Genomic DNA, 20441 nt, shown 5'->3' with positions numbered 1-20441 from the left:
GAATCAGATGAGTCGATTCACTCGTGAACACGTGATTCAAGTTTCATCCGAGCGCGAGCTCCATATGTGGAATCTTTTTGACATATATTTTATTTTTAAAGCTGTTCTAATGCATGTTTTCTATTTCTTAATTCTAATATTACAAGAAGAAAGAATACATCATGATAAAATGATCATAAACTATATTAATCCTTATTTCATTGGTAGGATTCTGAGAGCCCGGACATTTAAGAGTTGCTGAGAACTGGTTGCTATGGTATCCTAGGTGGTTGCTCAGTGATTACTATGTGGATACTAGGGTATTTCCAGTGCTTTCTATGGTGTTGCTTAGTGATTACATGCTGTGGTATCAAAGCCCTATAGTGGCTTAGAACATTTGCAGAATTACATATAATCACAAAAAAAATACAAAATACATTTTTTCTGTACTTCTGTTTATTATTAGTTAAATCTAACTAAAGGTGATTTAAAAGTTAAAACCTAAACATGTTACTCCACATTACATGTACTATTATTAGAAAATATTATGCGTGCAATGTCTAAATTATTTACATATAAAACAAAAACTGATCAGTTATCACCTAATATTAAAAATAATATAACAGATTTGGTTATCATTATTATTATTATTATTATTATTATTATTATTATTATTATTATTATTATTATTATTATTATTATTGGCATGTCAATTTTGTTGTACTTACATTTTTTCCAGTCTTTTAATAATAAAAAAAACAATTGTTTTTACTGAAAGCACTTCTTACGATGGTGTCCTCTTATAAAAATAATGTAATTTTACATTTTATAGAGATTTTTGGCAGCAGTTAATTTAAACATTAGATGACCCAAACCCTCCCAGTCTGTTAGCAGAACAAGACATGATCCTAAAGCTGTTTTTATTGTTTTAAATTGTGATTTATTGTTGTGATTCATTGCTCTCATCACAGACTTTGCGTGTTAAAGCCGGTGTTGTGCTGAATTCAGCACCCCCACCAGGAAAAGCACCCTCTCTTGGGAGCCTGCACCCACGTCTTCTTAATAAAATCAGAGATTTTAGCTTTAGCTAACTTTAATTAGAAACTCCTGCTCCTGAGAGGAGGTGCTTTGGGTGCATATATAGTACAATTTCTGCAGTATCATTTTTAGGGGGGACAAATGCACCCATTTTCCTACCATCTCCCTACCTCTCGGTCCCTATGCCAATGCCTCGTCTACGTTTGAAAGTCTAGTTTAAGGTCTTCTCTGGTCAGTATAGACAGTTACTCCACAAAAAAAAGCAGAAAAAACTCGGCACCATTTCAATACAGAATAATCTGGAAGACGAAACATTGATTAGGAAGATGTCTCAATACTTTTGCATCATCATTTCCGATCAATAACAAATTATCTATAATGACACATACTTACGCTGAAAGAGCAGCTCACATTCTTTCCCAGTGAATCAGTGAGTCAGTTAATTATTGATTCAGATGAATCAGTTCAGTGATTATGAGCACATGGGGGAGTGGACAGAATGCTAGAGCTTTGCCAACAGCAGTAAATGAGTTGGCTGGAGTTTGTTGAGACAAACTGTAAGCTGAGGAATCTATTGAATCTAACAGTGTCTGTCTCTAATTAGACTTGAACGTGTGGTGGGATGGGATTCAGAGCGTTCGTCTTTAACCCTTTATAACCTGTATTTAGAGACAGTAGATCTACACTTCAGTTGTTTTTGTTTTATAGAGCTCCAAACTTCATGTGGCTTTTAGATTAGCTCAAGAAAAGTAGAGCATGGGGAGCTTTATAGACTGGGTTTCCATGGTCGAGTAGCTCCATCCAAGAATTAAATCACCAAGTGCAAAGCAAAACTGCATTCTAGAGCTGTGGAGACGTGTTGTCTGGAGTTATGAAACATGCTTCTCCATTTGGCAATCAGAAAGACGAGTTAACGAAGGACTGGCCAGGGTTTGCCAGGAGGACAATGCTATTCTGACTGCATTATGCTGAGTGTAAAGTTTGGCTGAGGGGGGATCATTATTATTATTATTATTATTGACATGAACCCTATGCCCATTCAACACATACAGTTTAAAGACGGCTACACAAATTAGGGTGTTTCCACTGACATAAGCACAAGAATCTGAGACACTTTCAGAAGAACCAAAAACAAACTGATAATCTAGACGACGACTGGGTCAGAACATCTCCAGAACATTAGGCAGGTCTTGTTGGACGTTGCTATTATGACTGCATTGTGCAGAGTATAAAGTTTGGCAGAGGGGGGATCATTATCATTCGCAGTAAGCTAAAAAATCAACAAAAATTGGCATTGGAGATTTTATTGGACAGCGTCAATGTGCTCTAAATTTACTGAACCCTGTGCACATTCGACACATACAGTTTAAAAACAAAAGTTACGGCTACATGAATCAGGGTGTGGAGGAAGAACTTGACTGTCCTGATCTCAACCTGATAGAACACTTTGGGGTGAATTAGAGCGAAGACAGTGAGCAAAGCCTTCTCGTCCAACTTTAGTGGATGCATAAACACACTCCTAAACCTTGTGGAAAGCTTTTCCAGAAGAGTTGAAGCTGTTAAAGCTGTAAAAGATGCGCCAAAATCATATTTAATTAGTTTTGTAGTCAAGACCGCTAGAGCCAAGTCAAAGTCCAGAGCAAGGCTTTTAGTAGTTGAGTCTGAGTCAAGACCAAGAGTAGATTAAGATTTAAAATTTTTAATTTTCTTATTCTAAAATAACAACAGCTTGACACTAAGGTTAGCTAGCTCATCACTAAGGTTATCTAGCTCATCGCTAAGGTTAGCTAGCTCATCAGTAAATGGTAGTTCTCTCCGCGGTAACATTAGTATTTTAGCTAGCTTCACACTAAGTTAGCTAGCTTCAGTTCACTTTTTGTTAATATTTGTGTGTAATTTAGCTAGGTTAGCTAGCTCGTCACTAGCTTTAGTACTATCCCAGGTAACATTATTATTTTAGCTAGCTCGTCACTAAGGTTAGCTAGCACTTTGCTAGCTTCAGTTCACTTCCCGGTAATATTTGTGTGTAATTTTGCTTGTTGCTAAGGTTAGTTAGCTTGTCACTAGCTTTAGTACTATCCCAGGTGGCATTATTCTTTTAGCTAGCTTGTTGCTAGCTTTGGTTCTCTCCCCAGTAACATTATAATTTTAGTTAGCTCATTGCTAGGGTTAGCTAGCTTGTCGCTAGCTTTAGTTCTCTTCCCAGTAACATGTGTGTAATTTAGCTCATTGCTAAGGTAAGCTTGCTCATCACTAGCTTTAGTCTTATCACAGGTAACATTAGTATTTTAGCTAGCTTGTCGCTAAGGTTAGCTGGCTTGTTGCTAAGGTTAGCTAGCTGGTCGCTAGCTTTAGTTTTTTTCCTGGTTATTTTGTAATTTAGCTTGTTGCTAAGGTTAGCTAGCTCGTCGCTAATGGTAGTTCTCTCCCCAGTAACATTAGAATTTTAGCTAGCTCGTCACTAAGGTTAGCTCGTCATTAGCTTTAGTTCTCTCCCTGGTAACATTAGAATTTTAGTTTAGCTAGCTCATTGCTAAGGTTAGTTCTCTCCTCAAAAACTTTCAATGGAAGTCAATGTAAAAAGAGTTTATTTCAGGTCATTTTGAAGAGTTTCTATTGGTCCATTCATCAAGAAATGTTGGCTGAGTGTAAGAGACAATTTGTCTGTTTCAAATTGTGTATTAAACTAAAAATCGACAAAAATGATCCAACTTTACTGAATCCAGTCCAATATTTTAAGCCTCCAAAAGCACATTTGACACATAGTGTTTATAGACCAAAGTTGTGGCAACACACTTTTGCAAGATACAAACATAAACAGATGTTCTAGACCACGCTTGGGTCAGAACTTCTCCAGAACATCAGTCAGGCCTTGTGGGTTGTTCCCGGTATGGTTGGTTGGTAAGGCAGGTGGTTTTAATTTTATGGCTGATTGCAGTAAATTATATGAGTATTTTAGACAGTTTGTTTCAGAGTTTTTCAGAGTCCTTTCATCAGGTAAGTAAACTAATCCAATGTGACACATCAGTAAACCTGTGTGGAAGTCTAGGGGCTTTTTGGGGGCGTGGCCTCTGTTGTAGAACAGTGTTCCCACACCACAGAGCGCTTATCTTCTCAGGTGCGTAGAGAAGAGGAGCGAACACTACGCCAAAAACCTCCTGCAGAAACATTCTGACTGAAAACAGTTTTTTGCAGAGAATAAAAATTCACATTAATAATTTATACTGGATTACAATTACATTGATATTCACTAAATTGTCAATAAATTGTCAAAAATCTATTACTGCTGTTCTTCACCTGTCAGATTAACTCTAATTCTTCTCTTCTCTACTGAAACTGAGACTTTGAGATTGAGTCTAATCATGTTAATCTGAGCTAAACGCTAAAGCTGTTTCCATGTGGGTCAGCCAGACGTTTTCCTGTAGCAGTTTTCTCCTGTTTCCTAGTCTTTTAAAGGTGTAGGAAACTATTACTCTAATATATAATATGGCTATTATATATAATGTATATATATATATATATATATATAATGTAGTGTTTACCAGACATGGATATACTTTAGAGTAGTCAGAGGTGAAACGAGTTTTAATGGGATATATTATGCTCTTACTCACTGAATGCTGATTGGCTGACGCACAGACACTTTGTAGAGAACAGGCCAAACAGAACACTCTCTGTTTTGCATGTGCTTCATGAATATGCACATTAGGAAAGCGTCTCTCACTCCTTCCCTTTCTCTTTTACACATGTTCTCCTTGTTCTAGATTCCGGGAGACTTCTGAGAGACTTGAAAGTCTGCACATTCACACTTTCATCATCATCATAAAATGATTACAGATACAGAAGCCAGAGAGCGGTGAGTACTGTTTTCTACACCTTCAAATAAAGACTCTTAGAAACTGGAGAAAAAAAACTGCTGCAGGAAGACGTCTGGCTGACCCACATGGAAACAGCAGCTTTAGCCTTTAGCGCTTTAGTTTAACATGATTAAGAACTGAGTCTCAGTTTCAGGAGAGAAGATTCAGAATTAGAGTTAGTCTGACAGGCGAAGAACTGCAGTAATATAGTCATTAATAAGATAAAAATTAAATAAAGAAGCAGTTTGTCTGACTAGTAAACTATGGGTTTTTTTCTAAAGATTTTGGACTAGAAGTATACAATTACAATGTTTTTATTTTATTTTACTGCTAACATTAGTACCATTTCTGCTTCTGGTTATTAACTGTATCTGAAGAGTTTTAATGTAAAAAAATAAGTTCTTAAACTTTTGAGTTGTCTTGTATTACCAATCCTGACCATGCTGTTTAACCAACCAAACCAGCATCACCATCATGACCAAGCATGTGCACCAGCATTACTTACAAGAGCTTATTGCACCACATGAAAAAATACAAAGACAAATATTTCCATGGCGTTTCGTAACGTTTTTTTATGTGACTCAATCCTAAAAAACCCTCATGTTTATAAATCTTAACCTTTTATAGTGCATTATCTTCATTAAACACCTCAGAACTGTGACCAATCTCAGACTTTCAGACTTCCAGACTTATGACTCAAAAATGTTCACCTAGTTTAATCAGTTCCTGAACAGAGTTTTAAAGATAAATATGTAAGTAATACAGTAAGATTAGAAAGTATATAACTGATTTTGGGTTCTGCTATTTCTTATCGGCGTCTAAAACTGATCACACAGCTGTTATTGTGTAAATATGTCAAGAGTGCCAATATTTTGTGTGGCTACTATTATTTTGTAGCAATGCCTTACCTTTCTTGGGTATGCAATTAACTACTGGAGCCTTCTGTCAATCTTCCATTATGGCATCACGAAGCTGGTGGATGATATACACCTTGTGCTCTACCTCTACCTCCACCTTCTGCTTGAGGATGCCCCACAGATGCTCAACTGGGTTTAGGTCTGGAGACATAATCAGCCAGTCCATTACAATTAACTTTAGCTTTCTCAGCATGGCAAAGCAAGGCAAGTTTGGATCTTGGAGGTGTGTTTGGAGTGGCCTTCCACGCATTCAACCTCTGCAGCAATGATGGCAGCACTCAGGCGTCTATTTCATTAAACCAATCTCTGGAATTGATGCTGAAAATGTGGGTTTAACTTCCTTAGTCAACCCCTGGCAAAGCCTGTTCCAAATGGAAGCCATCTTGGAAAACTGCTGTATGACCTTGGCAATAGAGCTATAGCTCAGTTTTAGCGTTAAAGGCTTGGCGATCTTTGTGGAGAGAAACAATTCTACTGAGAATGCCCCACAGGTGCAAGACAGTTTTCATCTTGGAGGTGTGTTTGGAGTAGCTTCCTATGTACTCAACCTCTGCAGCAATGGTGGCAGCAATCAGGCGTCTATTTCATTAAACCAATCTCTGGATTTGACGCTGAAAATGTGGGTTTAACTTCCATAGTCAACCATGGGGAGGCCTGTTCCAAGTGGAACCCATCTTGGAAAGCAGCAGTATGGTCTTGGCAATTGTGCTATAGCTCAGCTTTAGCGTTAAAACCTTGGCGATCTTTGTTGAGAGCAACAATTCTACTGAGGATGCCCCACAGGTGCTCAACTCGGTTTAAGTCTGGAGATATAATCAGCCAGTCCATTATATTTACTTTCAGCTTCTTCAGCAAGGCAGTTGACATTTTGGAGGCATGTTTGAGGTGGCTTCCTACATCCTCAACCTCCGCAGCAATGCTGGCAGCACTCATGCATTTAGTACATCAAACCAACCTCTGGATTTGATGCTGAAAACGTAGATTTAACATCTTTGGTCGATCCTGGTGAAGCCTGTTCCAAGTGGAAATCGTCTTGAAAAAAACCCTGTACGACCTTGGCCATCGTTATATATCTCGGTTTTAGGGTTAAAGCCTTGGCGATCTTCATGGAGAGCAACAATTCTACTGAGAATGCCCACAGGTGCTTTATTGGGTTTAAGTTTGGAGACATAATCAGCCAGTCCATCACATTTACCTTTAAATTCCCCAGCAAGACAAAGCAAGGCTTTGTTTAAATCTTGGAAGTGTGTTTGGAGTGGCCTTCCACGTCTTCAACCTCTGAAGCAATTATGGCAGCACTCATGCATGAATTATTTGTTACTTAAATTCTGGATTTGATGCCGAACACGTAGACTCAACTTCTTTGGTCAACCATGAGAAGGTCTCTTCTGAATGAAACCAGTCTTCGAAAAACGCTGTATGGTCTTGGCCATCGTGATACATCTCAGTTTTAGGGTTAAAACTTTGGCGATCTTTGTTGAGAACAACAATTCTACTGAGGATGCCCCATAAGTGCTCAATTGGGTTTAGGTCTGGAGACATAACAAGCCAATTCATTACATTTGCCTTCAGCTTCCTCAGCAAGGCAAGTTTGGACCTTGGAGGAGTGTTTGGAGTAGCTTTCTATGTCCTCAACCTCTGCAGCAATGCTGGAAGAACTCATGCGCCTATTTCTATAAACCAATCTCTGGATTTGATGCTGAAAATGTGGGATTAACTTCTTTAGTCAACCCTGGCAAAGCCTGATCTAAATGGAACCCATCTTGGAAAACTGCTGCAGTTTAGGGTTAGAGCCTTGGCCATCTTTTTTGAAAAAGCAACAATTTTACTGAGGATGCCCCACAGGTGCTCAATTGGGTTTAAGTCTGGAGACATAATTAGCCAGCCCATCACATTTACCTTTAAATTACACAGCAAGGCAAAAGAAAGGTTTTGTTTAAATCTTGGAGGTGTTTTTGGAGTAGCTTCCTACGTCCTCAACCTCTGCAGCAATGCTGGCAGAACTCATGCCTCTATTACTATAAACCAAACTCTGGATTTGATGCTGAACACATGGACTTAACTTCTTTGGTCAACACTGGCAGGTGTTGGGTAGCTGTCTCCCAGGTGGTTGCTCAGGTACCTGATGTTGATGGATGATTATTACATTGCCATGATCCAAAATCGCAACTACAACAATAAATGAAGTCTTAATCTCAAATATATCATACATTTGAAATAGCAGATAAATGTGGAAAACCAAACCATATCAAATCACCAGAAATATCTTTTATTAATAAATTATATGGAAAATAATAAAAAAGACCATCCTTCACCAGCATCACACGTTCTGATTTCACAATCATAACCAAACATAAAGTAAGAACAAATGCTGGTCTTAACACAAAAATACAACTCTATTTTACAAACCGTTGATAAACTCATGTCTTTTTTATTTTTTTTTATCTGTGACTTCAAAATTTGGTCCAAATATTCTCTAAAACAAATAAAAAACAAATGTACCAAAAATTTGCTAAAATAAAATAGTAAATCGTAAAAAACAAAAATGTGAATAAAAATTATATATAATCATAAAAACGTAAGTTATCTCAAGTAAGTAATCATAAAAAAAAATGATGCAGCATTTTTTTAATCAGTGTACATTCAGAAAGAGTTGGACATCGTATTTCTGTTCTTTATTTAATCCGGTTAGTTTTGGTTTCGCACTAAACAACTTTACTACGTTCTGTTAGTTATCATTACCAACATGGGCGGAGTCTCCCTATACTCAAATCTGATTGGTTTGTAGAATGTTGTCAATTCCTTTTATTAGTCTTCATAAATAAGGATTAATCTACAGTTACAGTAGATACAGAATCACCAGCACCTGACAACCAAGGGGAGTCGGATTTCGGCATAACATCTCTTCTTTTTCTTCTTCTATTGTTTAAAATAGGTGATATAACCTGATGTAACGTACTGTAATTGGTCCTGTAATGCCCTTGTTAAACGGCAAACCAACTTGACTATAATTCATATTTTTGGCCCAGATCAAACAAAGTAGGTATAGAAACAGCAAAAAATGTTTCAAAAGATAATTTAATCCCATCCGGGATTCCCATAGGGCTAGAACTGTAGATGTAACTACCACCTCCATGTTTGAAAGCTTTTAGTACTTTCAGTACACAACATTTATTATACTGTGATTGAACACGAACACACTAACTGACACACTGCTGAAATCACAGTCACAGACAATCATGGCGGTGTCTGTTTTTGTGTTATCTGTAACTAAAAAACAAAAAAAACATAAAAGGGAAACAAACAAATAGAACAAACAAACCAACAAACGAAACCAGTAAAACTATATATTATAAGCCCTTATATAAAGATGCTCTGACCTGGTGGCTTATCAGTATTTCAACAAGTGAAACTACAGTGCATTTTGTATGTTCAAAAGTGAATAAATCAATTAAATAACTAAATAATAATTAACAAAATAAAAAACAAGACTAAAGCACCCTACTGTCTTGGTCTGTGGTCCCTTGGATTAAACCCACTATCCATACTATTCACCAACCGGCCACTTTATTTATGTACTGATGTAACTATCTCCACCATGTTTAAAAGCTGTACTTTATCGTGGCTAGCTCTCACTGCGAGTGGTTGTAGATGATGTAACTACCTCCCCCATGTTTAGAAGCTGTTTTTTAGATGATGTAACTACCTCCACCATGTTTGAAAGCTGTACTTTATCCTGGCTAGCTCTCACTGTGAGTTGTTGTAGATGATGAAACTACCTCCACCATGTTTGGAAGCTGTATTTTTAGATGATAAAAATACCTCCACCATGTTTAGAAGCTGTACTTTATCCTGGCCAGCTATCACTGTGAATTGTTGTAGATGATGAAACTACCTCCACCATGTTTGAAAGCTGTACTTTAGTCATCCAAAATCCATAAATACAGTAAATGCTACATATAAATCAAGGTCTCGTATTCTTTATACACTCTATAAAATGATAAAAAACCTCTAACCAGGTGAAGAAACTTAAAGAACCTCTATATTGGTAAGAGAATATCAGCATTAAGAGATTTTGGATTTCGTTTTTGGTCCAGAATCGCTGTTTTCGGACCGTCCCCAGCCTCTGCAGAACTCTGGTCCTGGAGTCCCACAGACCCAACCCAGTCCCCGGTTCCTGTAGTTCCTTCAGTGCATGTTAATCATCATGTCCGAGATTAGATCCGGTCCAATGCCAGCAACAACTCCAGAACCAGCGCTGGCAGCGGTCGGGGGGGGGGGGGGTATCGGACTTTCTGGAGAGATGTTCCAGTGATGAGTCATTCCATAATCTACTTATCTCACCAGCAGAACCCAGAACCGGATCAGCGCCGCTGTGTAAACATAAACCGATCCGGCTCATGCTTCAGTCTAAACTCCAGAACCCAGAGATCCAGAGATCAGTCTACCAGGACTGTAGAACCTTCTGGAGGGACAGAGTCCAGAAGAGTGAGAGTGAGAGAGAGAGTGAGAGAGAGAGAGAGAGAGAGTAAATGTGAAATAAAATAGAAAAAATTATAGAACAGAAAGAAACAGGGTGAAAAAGAAAAAAAGCCAAAAAAGACTAAAAATGGGAAAAATGGGCAAGAATAAAAAGAAGACAGTGACAGAGAAAAAAAGAGAAGAAGATAGAATTGAAAAAACAGAAACAAGAAAGGCAGGAAAAAGGTTAAAAAAAGGAAGAATCAAAGGGTGAAAATGAAAGAACGAAGGAATCAGAGGGTGAGAAAGAAAGAAAAGATAAAAAGACACTAAGAAAATGGGGGAAAGGCCGAGAAAGAGCAGGGAGAAAAATACCAAAAAAAGACAGGAGAGGGAACCAAGAAAGAGAGAGAGGAAAAAAAATAAAAAAAAAAGAAAGCAAAAGAAAGAGCGAGGGAGAGAAAAAGAGTGCTGAATTGAGTCAGAGAGACGGAGAAGGACACAGAAAGAGAGAGAGAAGAGTAAAGTGTAAAAGAAAATAGAAAGTAAAGAGGAAAATATATAGAAAAGAAAAACAGATGGTGAAAAGGAAAAAAGAAAGAAAAAAGAAAAACAGAGGGCGAGAAAGAAAGAAAAGACGAAAATAGACTTTAAGAAAATGGAGAAAAGGCAGAGAAAGAGCATGGAGAAAAATAAAAAAAGGATAGGAAAAAAGAGGAGATAGAATGGAAAAAATATGGAAACAAGAAAGAGAGCAAAAAATGAAGGAAAAAAAAGCTAAAAAGAAAGAGAGGGAGAGAGAAAGAAAGAAGAGGTGGAGATTAAGGGAATGAAACAGAAGAGAAAACCAAAGGGGAAAAGAATAGAATGAGAAAAGAGACAGAAACAAAGAACATAAAACGAAAAGAGAAAGAGCAAAAGAAAGAAAGTGAGATGGGGAAAAAGGAATGCAGAGGGGGAGTAAAAGTAGCAACAAAAAAAGAGAGAGAGAGTGTGTGTGAGAGAGAGAGTGTGTGTGTGTGTGTGAGAGTGTGTGTGTGTGAGAGAGAGAGAAGTGTGTGTGTGTGTGTGTGTGAGAGAGAGAAGTGTGTGTGTGTGAGAGAGAGAAGTGTGTGTGTGTGAGAGAGAGAAGTGTGTGTGTGTGTGTGTGAGTGTGTGTGAGTGTGTGTGAGTTGATGGAGGAGGACGGTGGGGGAGTTGTGTTGAATACAGACACAGAGACTGAAACACTTTCAGTTAAAAACACAAAGCGGCGCCGCAGGAGCCCCCGACCCACCAGAGCAGTACTGCCAACTCCACTATACCTGTCTCTCTCTCTCTGTCTCTCAGTGTGTCTCTCTTTCTCCCTCTGTCTCTTTCTCTCCCTCTCAGTCTCTCTCTCTCTCTCTCTCTCTCTCTCTCTCTCTCTGTGTTTGTCTCTGTCTCTTGCTCAGTGTCTCAGTGTGTCTCTATTTCTCACAGTATCTCTCTCAGTCTCTCACACTCTCTCTCTCTCTCTCTGTGTCTCTCTCTCAGTGTTTCTCTCAGTGTCTCTCTCTCAGTGTGTTTCTCTCAGTGTGTTTCTCTCAGTGTCTCTTTCTCACTGTGTCTCTCAATGTCTCTCTCTCTCTCAGTGTCTCTCTCTCTGTGTGTCTCTCAATGTCTCTTTCTCTCTCAGTGTCTCTCTCAGTGTGTTTCTCTCAGTGTCTCTTTTTCTCTCAGTGTGTTTCTCAGTGTCTCTCTCTCAGTGTGTTTCTCTCAGTGTCTCTTTCTCTCTGTGTGTCTCTCAATGTCTCTTTCTCTCTCAGTGTCTCTCTCAGTGTGTTTCTCTCAGTGTCTCTTTTTCTCTCAGTGTGTTTCTCAGTGTCTCTCTTTCTCTGTGTGTTTCTCTCAGTGTCTCTTTCTCTCTCAGTGTGGTTCTCAGTGTCTCTTTCTCTCTCAATGTGTTTCTGTGTGTCTCTTTCTCTCTTTCAGTGTGTTTCTCAGTGTCTCTCTCTCTCTGTTTCTCTCAGTCTATCTCTCTCAGTATGTTTCTCATATTGTCTCTCTCTCAGTGTGTTTCTCTGTGTTTCGGTGTGTTTCTTTAAGCGTCTCTCTCTCCCAGTGTCTCTCTCTCTCTCTCTCTCTCTCTCTCTCCCAGTGTCTCTCTCTTTCTCTCAGTGTGTTTCTCTTTGTCTCTGTGTGTTTCTTTAAGCGTCTCTCTCCCAGTGTCTCTCTCTCTCTCTCTCTCTCTCTCTCTCTCAGTGTCTCTCTCTCCGGTTCAGTCGAGGTTGAGGATGTCCTCAGACAGGGCGTCTATAGCCTGGGCGGTTCTGGAGGATCCGGTGGGTCCGGAGTCCATAAACATGTGAGGAATTTCACTGCCGAAGTAGATCTTACTGTTCGCCGCTATCGCCTTATACTTCATCAGCTGCAGATACTCCGGAGTTAACTTCAACTACAGCACGGAGAGAGAGAGAGAGAGAGAGAGAGAGAGAGAGAGAGATTATTCCATCATTCCATCGTTTTGCCATGAGAGCTGTTTTTTTCGAAAAAAAAAAAAAAAAAAAAGTGCTCCGGTGATCCAGTATAACCCTGCTTTACTCCCGTGGAGGAGTGGGGGGCTGGGGAACACGATAGGATTTTGGCTTTTGCTCATGAATATTCATACATGCAAACATATCGCCTCTGATTGGCTAACAGCACTGTGACACCAGGAGGCAACAAGACGGACAACAGTTAGAAATGTTTTAAAATAAAGACATTTTTACACTAATAACAGTCTTTACAATGTCATATGTTACTTTACAACATGTGTCATAATGCCCTGCTAAGTGCAGTTCAGCCACTGACCTAGTCTTAGAGTCTCTGTAAAACACAAAATCCACCGGAGATCCTATTTAAACCTATAGTTACTCACACAGAGGTGGGTAGTCCAGGTCCAGAAAGTAAAAATCCACCCCGGGGTTGATTTTTACTTGTAACTAGTGTAAACAGAACTGTTCTAAACATCTAAACACCTACCTATCTCAATAGTACTTGGCTGGTGGTGTTTTTCCTCCATAGACTAATTCTAACCATTTGTTCCTTAGCTCTGAATTACTGGGTAAAGTATATAAACACTGATGTGTTATTTGCACAAATGACACAGGAATGAACTGCATGCTGTTTCTAGCGCTGTTAGTTATCTCCTATCTGACGATATGGCGTCGCCGCCCGGCTTTAGCTCTCTGCCTGTGGGCGGTCCCGAACCGAAGTGGGCGGGTTGATGTAGACACGACTCGTTTTTCGCAATATTTTCTTTTACTAGCTGCTGCAGAGAATGAGGTTGAGGAAGAGTGTTATCATGTGCAGCATCATAAACAACTCAGAAAGTCGTTTTTAGTGTTTTAGTGTTTTCTCACCTTGTTGGCCTCGGCTGTTCTCTCAGACGTATAAAACTCAGCATCTGCTTTCGCTTTCTGCCTCGCCACAAACGCACTGTCTGCACAGAGAGAGAGAGAGAGAGAGAGAGAGAGAGAGAGAGAGAGAGAAAGAGAGACTGTTAAAACATTTATTTTGAGTTAGGTTTTGTATAGTTTGGCATTTGACTATAATACCTATAATTTCACTTAGTCTAGCTGAATTAAAAGTGCAGAAACTGTACTAAAAAAGAGCATTAAAACATTTACTTTTGATAAGAGAGCACTTCAGTTTCTGAATCAGTTTCTCTGATTTTGCTATTTATAGGTTTATGTTTGAGTAAAATGAACATTGTTGTTTTATTCTATAAACTACAGACAACATTTCTCCCAAATTACAAATAAAAAAAATCATTTAGAGCATTTATTTACAGAAAATGAGAAATGACTGAAATAACAAAAATGCAGAGCTTCAGAAAACAAGTTCATATTCATGAAGTAGTTTTAAGAGTTTAGAAATCAATATTCCTGATGGTTTTTAATCACAGTTTTTTTTTTTATGCATCTTGGCATCATGTTTTTTTCCTCCACCAGTCTTACACACTGCTTTTGGATAACTTTATGCTGCTTTACTCCTGGTGCAAAAATTCAAGCAGTTCAGTTTGGTGGTTTGATGGTTTGTGATCATTCATCTTCCTCTTGATTATATTCTTTATTCTTTTATTTTCATTATTTTACAGTTTCTGCTCTTTTATTTGAGTTAGAATGTTTTAGACTCTCATATTTCATATTTTTCCATTCCTGCATTAGCTCTGCTAATGATATCCATGTTTTCCACTGGTGAAGTTGGAGGCACCTCATAAACTGCTCTATAAACAGTCTTTTCTAACGGCCGGCTGCACTGTGGGTTTTTGCTCAATTCCATTCTTTACTGGCAGTAATACCAGGCTAGATGCCATCTGTGGACGGCACTGGCACTGGAACTGGCACCGGCTCGGATCTGAATAGTGGGGATCTGTTTTTGAGAGAGTTGAGATCATTCTAAATAGAGCCGCCAGCATTTATCAACAAAAACAACAGAACAGACCTTTAAACACAGCGTGAAATCACCGTAATCATAGCAGCTTATTATTAGTTAGAAGCTGCTGTGGGAATATATGAATATATACCCTGTTTTTATACATGCTTTTACTTTTGATTAGTTTTATCTGGTAAAATTGTGTTATTCCATTGATAGATATATGAGACATTTTCCAAAACACTGTATCTGAGTCTTAAAGACACAGTAAAACAGTTTATTTACTTTCCTCAATAGAACCATATGCAAAAGTTTGGACATGAGTGGGTAAATGACATATACTGTTTCATATATATAAGTCACAAGTTTCTGCACATCTTAATAAATAAGTATATACAATTATTAACTCTAAATTCTGCAAACATGCCAAAATATGTAATTCTGGAGTTTTTTTTCTTATAGAAAATCTATTCAAAGAGAGTGCTTGAATTTTTGCACCAGGAGTAAAGCAGCATTAAAATGATCCAAAAGCAGTGTGTAAGACCAGTGTGTATGGTGGAGGAGAACATGTCAAGTAATTGCAATGTTGTTGCTATGGTGCTGCTACAGCGTGGCTAGGTGGTTGCAAGTGTGTTGCATGGTGGTTGCTAAGGGGTTGCCAAGTGATTGCAATGCTGTTGCTATGGTATTGCTACAGACTGGCTAGGTGGTCGCAAGGGTGTTGCATGGTGGCTGCTACATGGTTGCCAAGTGATTGCAATATTGTTGCTATGGTATTGCTACAGTTTGGCTAGGTGGTTGCATGGCAGTTGCTATGGAATCCAATGTGGTTACTACGGGGTTGCCAAGTGATTGCAATGTTGTTGCTATGATATTGCAACAGCGTGGCTAGGTGGTTGCAACGGTGTTGCATGGTGGTTGCTATGTGATTGCTATGTTGTTGCTATGGTACTGCAACAGCGTGGCTAGGTGGTTGCAACGGTGTTGCATGGTGGTTGGTACGTGATTGCAATGTTGTGGCTATGGTGCTGCTACAGCATGACTAGATGGTTGCAGCGGTGTTGCATGGTGGCTGCTATGTGGTTGCCAAGTGATTGCAATGTTGTTGTTATGGTACTGCTACAGCATGGCTAGTTGGTCACAAGGGTGTTGCATAGTGGTTGTTATGGGGTTGCCAAGTGATTGCAATGTTGTTGCTATGGTACTGCTACAGCATGGCTAGGTGGTTGCATGGCAGTTGCTATGGAATCCATGGTGGCTGCTACAGGGTTGCCAAATGATTGCAATGTTGTTGCTTTGGTACTGCTACAGTGTGACTAGGTGGTTGCTAGGGAATCCAATGTGGTTACTACGGGGTTGCCAAGTGATTGCACTATTGTTGCTATGGTACTGCTATGGCATCGCTAGTTGGTTGCAAAAGTGTCCCAAGATGCTTGATGTGGAATACAATTTGGTTGCTACAGTGATTCCAAGTGATTACAATGTAGTTGTTATAATACTGCTACAGCGTAGCTAGGTGGTTGCAAGGGTGTTGCATGGCAGTTGTTATGGAATCCAATGTAGTTGCTACCGGGGTTGCCAAGTGATGGCAAGGTTGTTGCTATGGTACTGCTAAAGCTTGGCTAGGTGGTCACAAGGGGGTTCCGAGGTGGTTGCCAAGGAGTGGAGATATAAAGCATTGAATTCTGGAGCTGGTTTTAATGTTATGGCTGATTGGCATACATAAAAGGTTGTAACTGAAAATTATATGACAATTTTTGTGTAATATTAAACAGAGATATGATCAAAGTAAAGGTCAGCTGACTAAGTCCATTTTTATTGCAAGGCTTTCTTTAGAAAAGCCATAAATAATCTGCATATTATTCCATTAATAATGTAAACAGGCAGCGCTACAGGAGGAATGTTCTGGGCCCCCAGCAGAACAGAATCAGAACCAGAACCAGGGGGGTTCTGTTCGGGGTGAACGAGCTGCAGCGGTCAGGCTGCGGTGAGGACGCCCCCAGCCCCCCGAGGCGGTACTAAACCACCCCGACATAAACCCCCAGCTTCTCCAGTTTCACCACTTTCACTGTGGGAAACACAGAAAAACATTTTATTTAGCTTCCGCTCTTCTGAGAAACGTGTTTTTACTGCGACAGAACATTTATTTATAAATAAAACACTGAACCCACATCAGAACACAGACACTAACCTCACCAGTTCTGGTACTAGCAGGGGCGGTACCAATTTACCAAACCCAGAATTCAGTGGGGCTTTGATTTGATACATTTTCAGCGCATTATTTTATTACACAGTACAAAATTTTACATTTAAATATAAATGTGTAAAGTGAGTCTCACTATTTGTTCTGTAATCCCAGGTGGTTGCTGTGGTGTTGCCAAGTTTCTGCTAGCTTGTTTCTAAGTACTGCTATGGTGTGGCAAGTTGGCTGCAAAGCTATGGGCCCCGCTACAGCGTGGCTAGGTGGTTAGGAAAGTGTTGCAAGGTGGTTGCTGTGGATAACAATATTGTTCCACCTATCCACCTCATGGAACATAATGTGGTTACTATGGTGCAGCCAAGTGGTTGCTAGGTTGTTGCTATTGTCCTGCTACAGCGTGGGTAGGGGTTTGCAAACATGGTTGTTGTGGTCCAGCCAAGTGGTTGCTAGGATTTTGCTTTTGTACTGCTGTGGCATGGCTAGGTATTTGCAAGGGTGTTGAAAGACGACTGCTATAGAACCCAATGGGATTGCTATGGTGTTGCTAAATGGTTGCTAGGTTGTTGCTATTGTCCTGCTACAGGATATTTAGGTGGTTGCAAAAGTGTCGCAAGGCTCTTGCTGTGGAACACAATGTGGTTGCTACGATGTTGCCAAGTGATTGCAATGTTATTGCTAAGGTACTGCTACAGTGTGGCTAGGCGGTTGCAAGGGTGTTGCAAGATGATTGCTATGGAGCCCCATGCGGTTGTTATGGTGTTGCTAAATGGTGGCTAGGTTGTTGCTATGGTACTGCTACAGCGTGGCTTGGGGGTTGCAAAGGTATTGCAAGACTATTGCTATCGAACCCAATGTAGTTGCTATGGTGCAGCCAAGTGGTTGCTAGGTTGTTGCTATGGGCCCGCTTCAGCATAGCTACGTGGTTGCAAAGGTGTTTCAAGACAAGACTGCTATGGAACCCAATGGGATTGCTATGGTGTTGCTAAATGGTTGCTAGGTTGTTGCTATTGCTGTTGATATTTAGGTGGTTGCAAAAGTGTTGCAAGGTTCTTGCTGTGGAACACAGTGTGGTTGCTACGATGTTGCCAAGTGATTGCAATGTTATTGCTATGGTACTGCTACAGCGTGGCTAGGCGGTTGCAAGGTTGTTGCAAGATGATTGCTATGGAGCCCCATGCGGTTGTTATGGTGTTGCTAAATGGTGGCTAGGTTGTTGCTATGGTACTGCTACAGCGTGGCTTGGGGGTTGCAAAGGTGTTGCAAGACTATTGCTATCGAACCCAATGTAGTTGCTATGGTGCAGCCAAGTGGTTGCTAGGTTGTTGCTATGGGCCCGCTTCAGCATAGCTACGTGGTTGCAAAGGTGTTTCAAGACAAGACTGCTATGGAACCCAATGGGATTGCTATGGTGTTGCTAAATGGTTGCTAGGTTGTTGCTATTGTCCTGCTACAGGATATTTAGGTGGTTGCAAAAGTGTTGCAAGGTTCTTGCTGTGGAACACAATGTGGTTGCTACGATGTTGCCAAGTGATTGCAATGTTATTGCTATGGTACTGCTACAGCGTGGCTAGGCGGTTGCAAGGGTGTTGCAAGATGATTGCTATGGAGCCCCATGCAGTTGTTATGGTGTTGCTAAATGGTGGCTAGGTTGTTGCTATGGTACTGCTACAGCGTGGCTTGGGGGTTGCAAAGGTATTGCAAGACTATTGCTATCGAACCCAATGTAGTTGCTATGGTGCAGCCAAGTGGTTGCTAGGTTGTTGCTATGGGCCCGCTTCAGCATAGCTACGTGGTTGCAAAGGTGTTTCAAGACAAGACTGCTATGGAACCCAATGGGATTGCTATGGTGTTGCTAAATGGTTGCTAGGTTGTTGCTATTGCTGTTGATATTTAGGTGGTTGCAAACGTGTTGCAAGGTTCTTGCTGTGGAACACAGTGTGGTTGCTACGATGTTGCCAAGTGATTGCAATGTTATTGCTATGGTACTGCTACAGCGTGGCTAGGCGGTTGCAAGGTTGTTGCAAGATGATTGCTATGGAGCCCCATGCGGTTGTTATGGTGTTGCTAAATGGTGGCTAGGTTGTTGCTATGGTACTGCTACAGCGTGGCTTGGGGGTTGCAAAGGTATTGCAAGACTATTGCTATCGAACCCAATGTAGTTGCTATGGTGCAGCCAAGTGGTTGCTAGGTTGTTGCTATGGGCCCGCTTCAGCATAGCTACGTGGTTGCAAAGGTGTTTCAAGACAAGACTGCTATGGAACCCAATGGGATTGCTATGGTGTTGCTAAATGGTTGCTAGGTTGTTGCTATTGCTGTTGATATTTAGGTGGTTGCAAACGTGTTGCAAGGTTCTTGCTGTGGAACACAGTGTGGTTGCTACGATGTTGCCAAGTGATTGCAATGTTATTGCTATGGTACTGCTACAGCGTGGCTAGGCGGTTGCAAGGTTGTTGCAAGATGATTGCTATGGAGCCCCATGTGGTTGTTATGGTGTTGCTAAATGGTGGCTAGGTTGTTGCTATGGTACTGCTACAGCGTGGCTTGGGGGTTGCAAAGGTGTTGCAAGACGATTGCTATCGAACCCAATGTAGTTGCTATGGTGCAGCCAAGTGGTTGATAGATTGTTGCTATGGTACTGCTACAGCATGGCTAGGTGGTTGTAAGGTGGCAAGGGTGTTGCAAGGTTCTTGCTGTGGTATACAAAGTTTTTGCTACGATGTTGCCAAAAGTGATTGCAATGTTATTGCTATGGTACTGCTACAGCGTGACTAGGCGGTTGCAAGGGTGTTGCAAGGTGGTTGCTAAGAAGTCGGGATATAAAGCATTGAAGCATTTTTACACTCGTAATTCAGTACGTACCCTCGATCGCCGAGATCTTTTTCTCCGTCTCTTTCTCCATCACCTTCTGCCCATATTTTATCTCAGCGACTTGAGCTACCTTCTCAGCCTCTAAAAACAGAAACAGGATCACATTAACCACACACACACAGATACAACACTAATGGAAAACAGATTCCAGTACACAGCTGTATTTAATCACAGTCTAGCTACAGAGCAGATCTAATCACCAATCACAGCTCGTTTCCTCTCAGTCTCCGCCTCCTTCTCCACCACCTTCTGGGTTTGAGCAGCAATCAGCAGCTTGGTCCTCTCGCTCTCCCTGAAATAACACACACACACTTAATCACAATTACTAATATCATTAATATAGAAGATTTCAGCTCTTTCTCATGAATATTCATACATGCAAACATATCGCCTTTGATTGGCTAACAGCACTGCAACAAAACATTTTTACAGTTATAACAGTCTTTGCAATGTCATATGTTGCTTTACAACACGTGTAATAATACCCTGCCACTGACCTAGTCTTAGAGTCTCTCAGAGTAAAACGCCCAATCCACCGGAGATCCTATTTAAACCTAAAGTTACTCACACACAGAGGTGGGTAGTCCAGGTCCAGAAAGTAAAAATCCACCCCGGTTTTGTTGGCTGAGCTGCAGCAGAAAGAGCCGACCAGGCAGTTGAAACAAAACCCCGGGGTGGATTTTTACTTTAACTAGTGTAAACAGAACTGTTCTAAACATATGCTACACCTATCTATTTCAATTG

The 20441-nt window shown here is 40.3% G+C and overlaps 1 protein-coding gene and 1 long non-coding RNA gene across 3 annotated transcripts in view; both read right to left on the bottom strand.

Annotated features, from left to right (window-relative positions):
* Window positions 1–8039: 8039 nt before the first annotated feature.
* On the bottom strand, window positions 8040–10073 carry LOC125786949 (uncharacterized). The gene is made up of 2 exons (XR_007428924.1): window positions 9614–10073; window positions 8040–9497 (listed from the first exon to the last, which is right to left on the bottom strand). It is a non-coding gene; the product is annotated as an uncharacterized LOC125786949 (long non-coding RNA).
* A 2-nt stretch (window positions 10074–10075) lies between these two features.
* Window positions 10076–20441, bottom strand: part of erlin2 (ER lipid raft associated 2) — a 33012-nt gene continuing 22646 nt past the window's right edge. For both annotated transcript variants that reach the window (XM_022664726.2, XM_022664727.2), the window contains 4 exons: window positions 19898–19989; window positions 19689–19778; window positions 13615–13694; window positions 10076–12668 (listed from right to left, as the gene is read on the bottom strand). In XM_022664726.2, coding sequence (XP_022520447.2) covers window positions 12492–12668; window positions 13615–13694; window positions 19689–19778; window positions 19898–19989 — 439 coding nt within the window. In that variant the 3' untranslated portion in view covers window positions 10076–12491. The remainder of the gene's footprint in view (window positions 12669–13614; window positions 13695–19688; window positions 19779–19897; window positions 19990–20441) is intronic.

The sequence above is a fragment of the Astyanax mexicanus genome, chromosome 22 (genome assembly GCF_023375975.1).
Source record: "Astyanax mexicanus isolate ESR-SI-001 chromosome 22, AstMex3_surface, whole genome shotgun sequence".
Lineage (NCBI taxonomy): Eukaryota > Metazoa > Chordata > Actinopteri > Characiformes > Acestrorhamphidae > Astyanax > Astyanax mexicanus.
The sequence above is the reverse complement of the archived record's forward strand: the minus strand, read 5'-3'. Positions and strand labels throughout refer to the sequence as shown.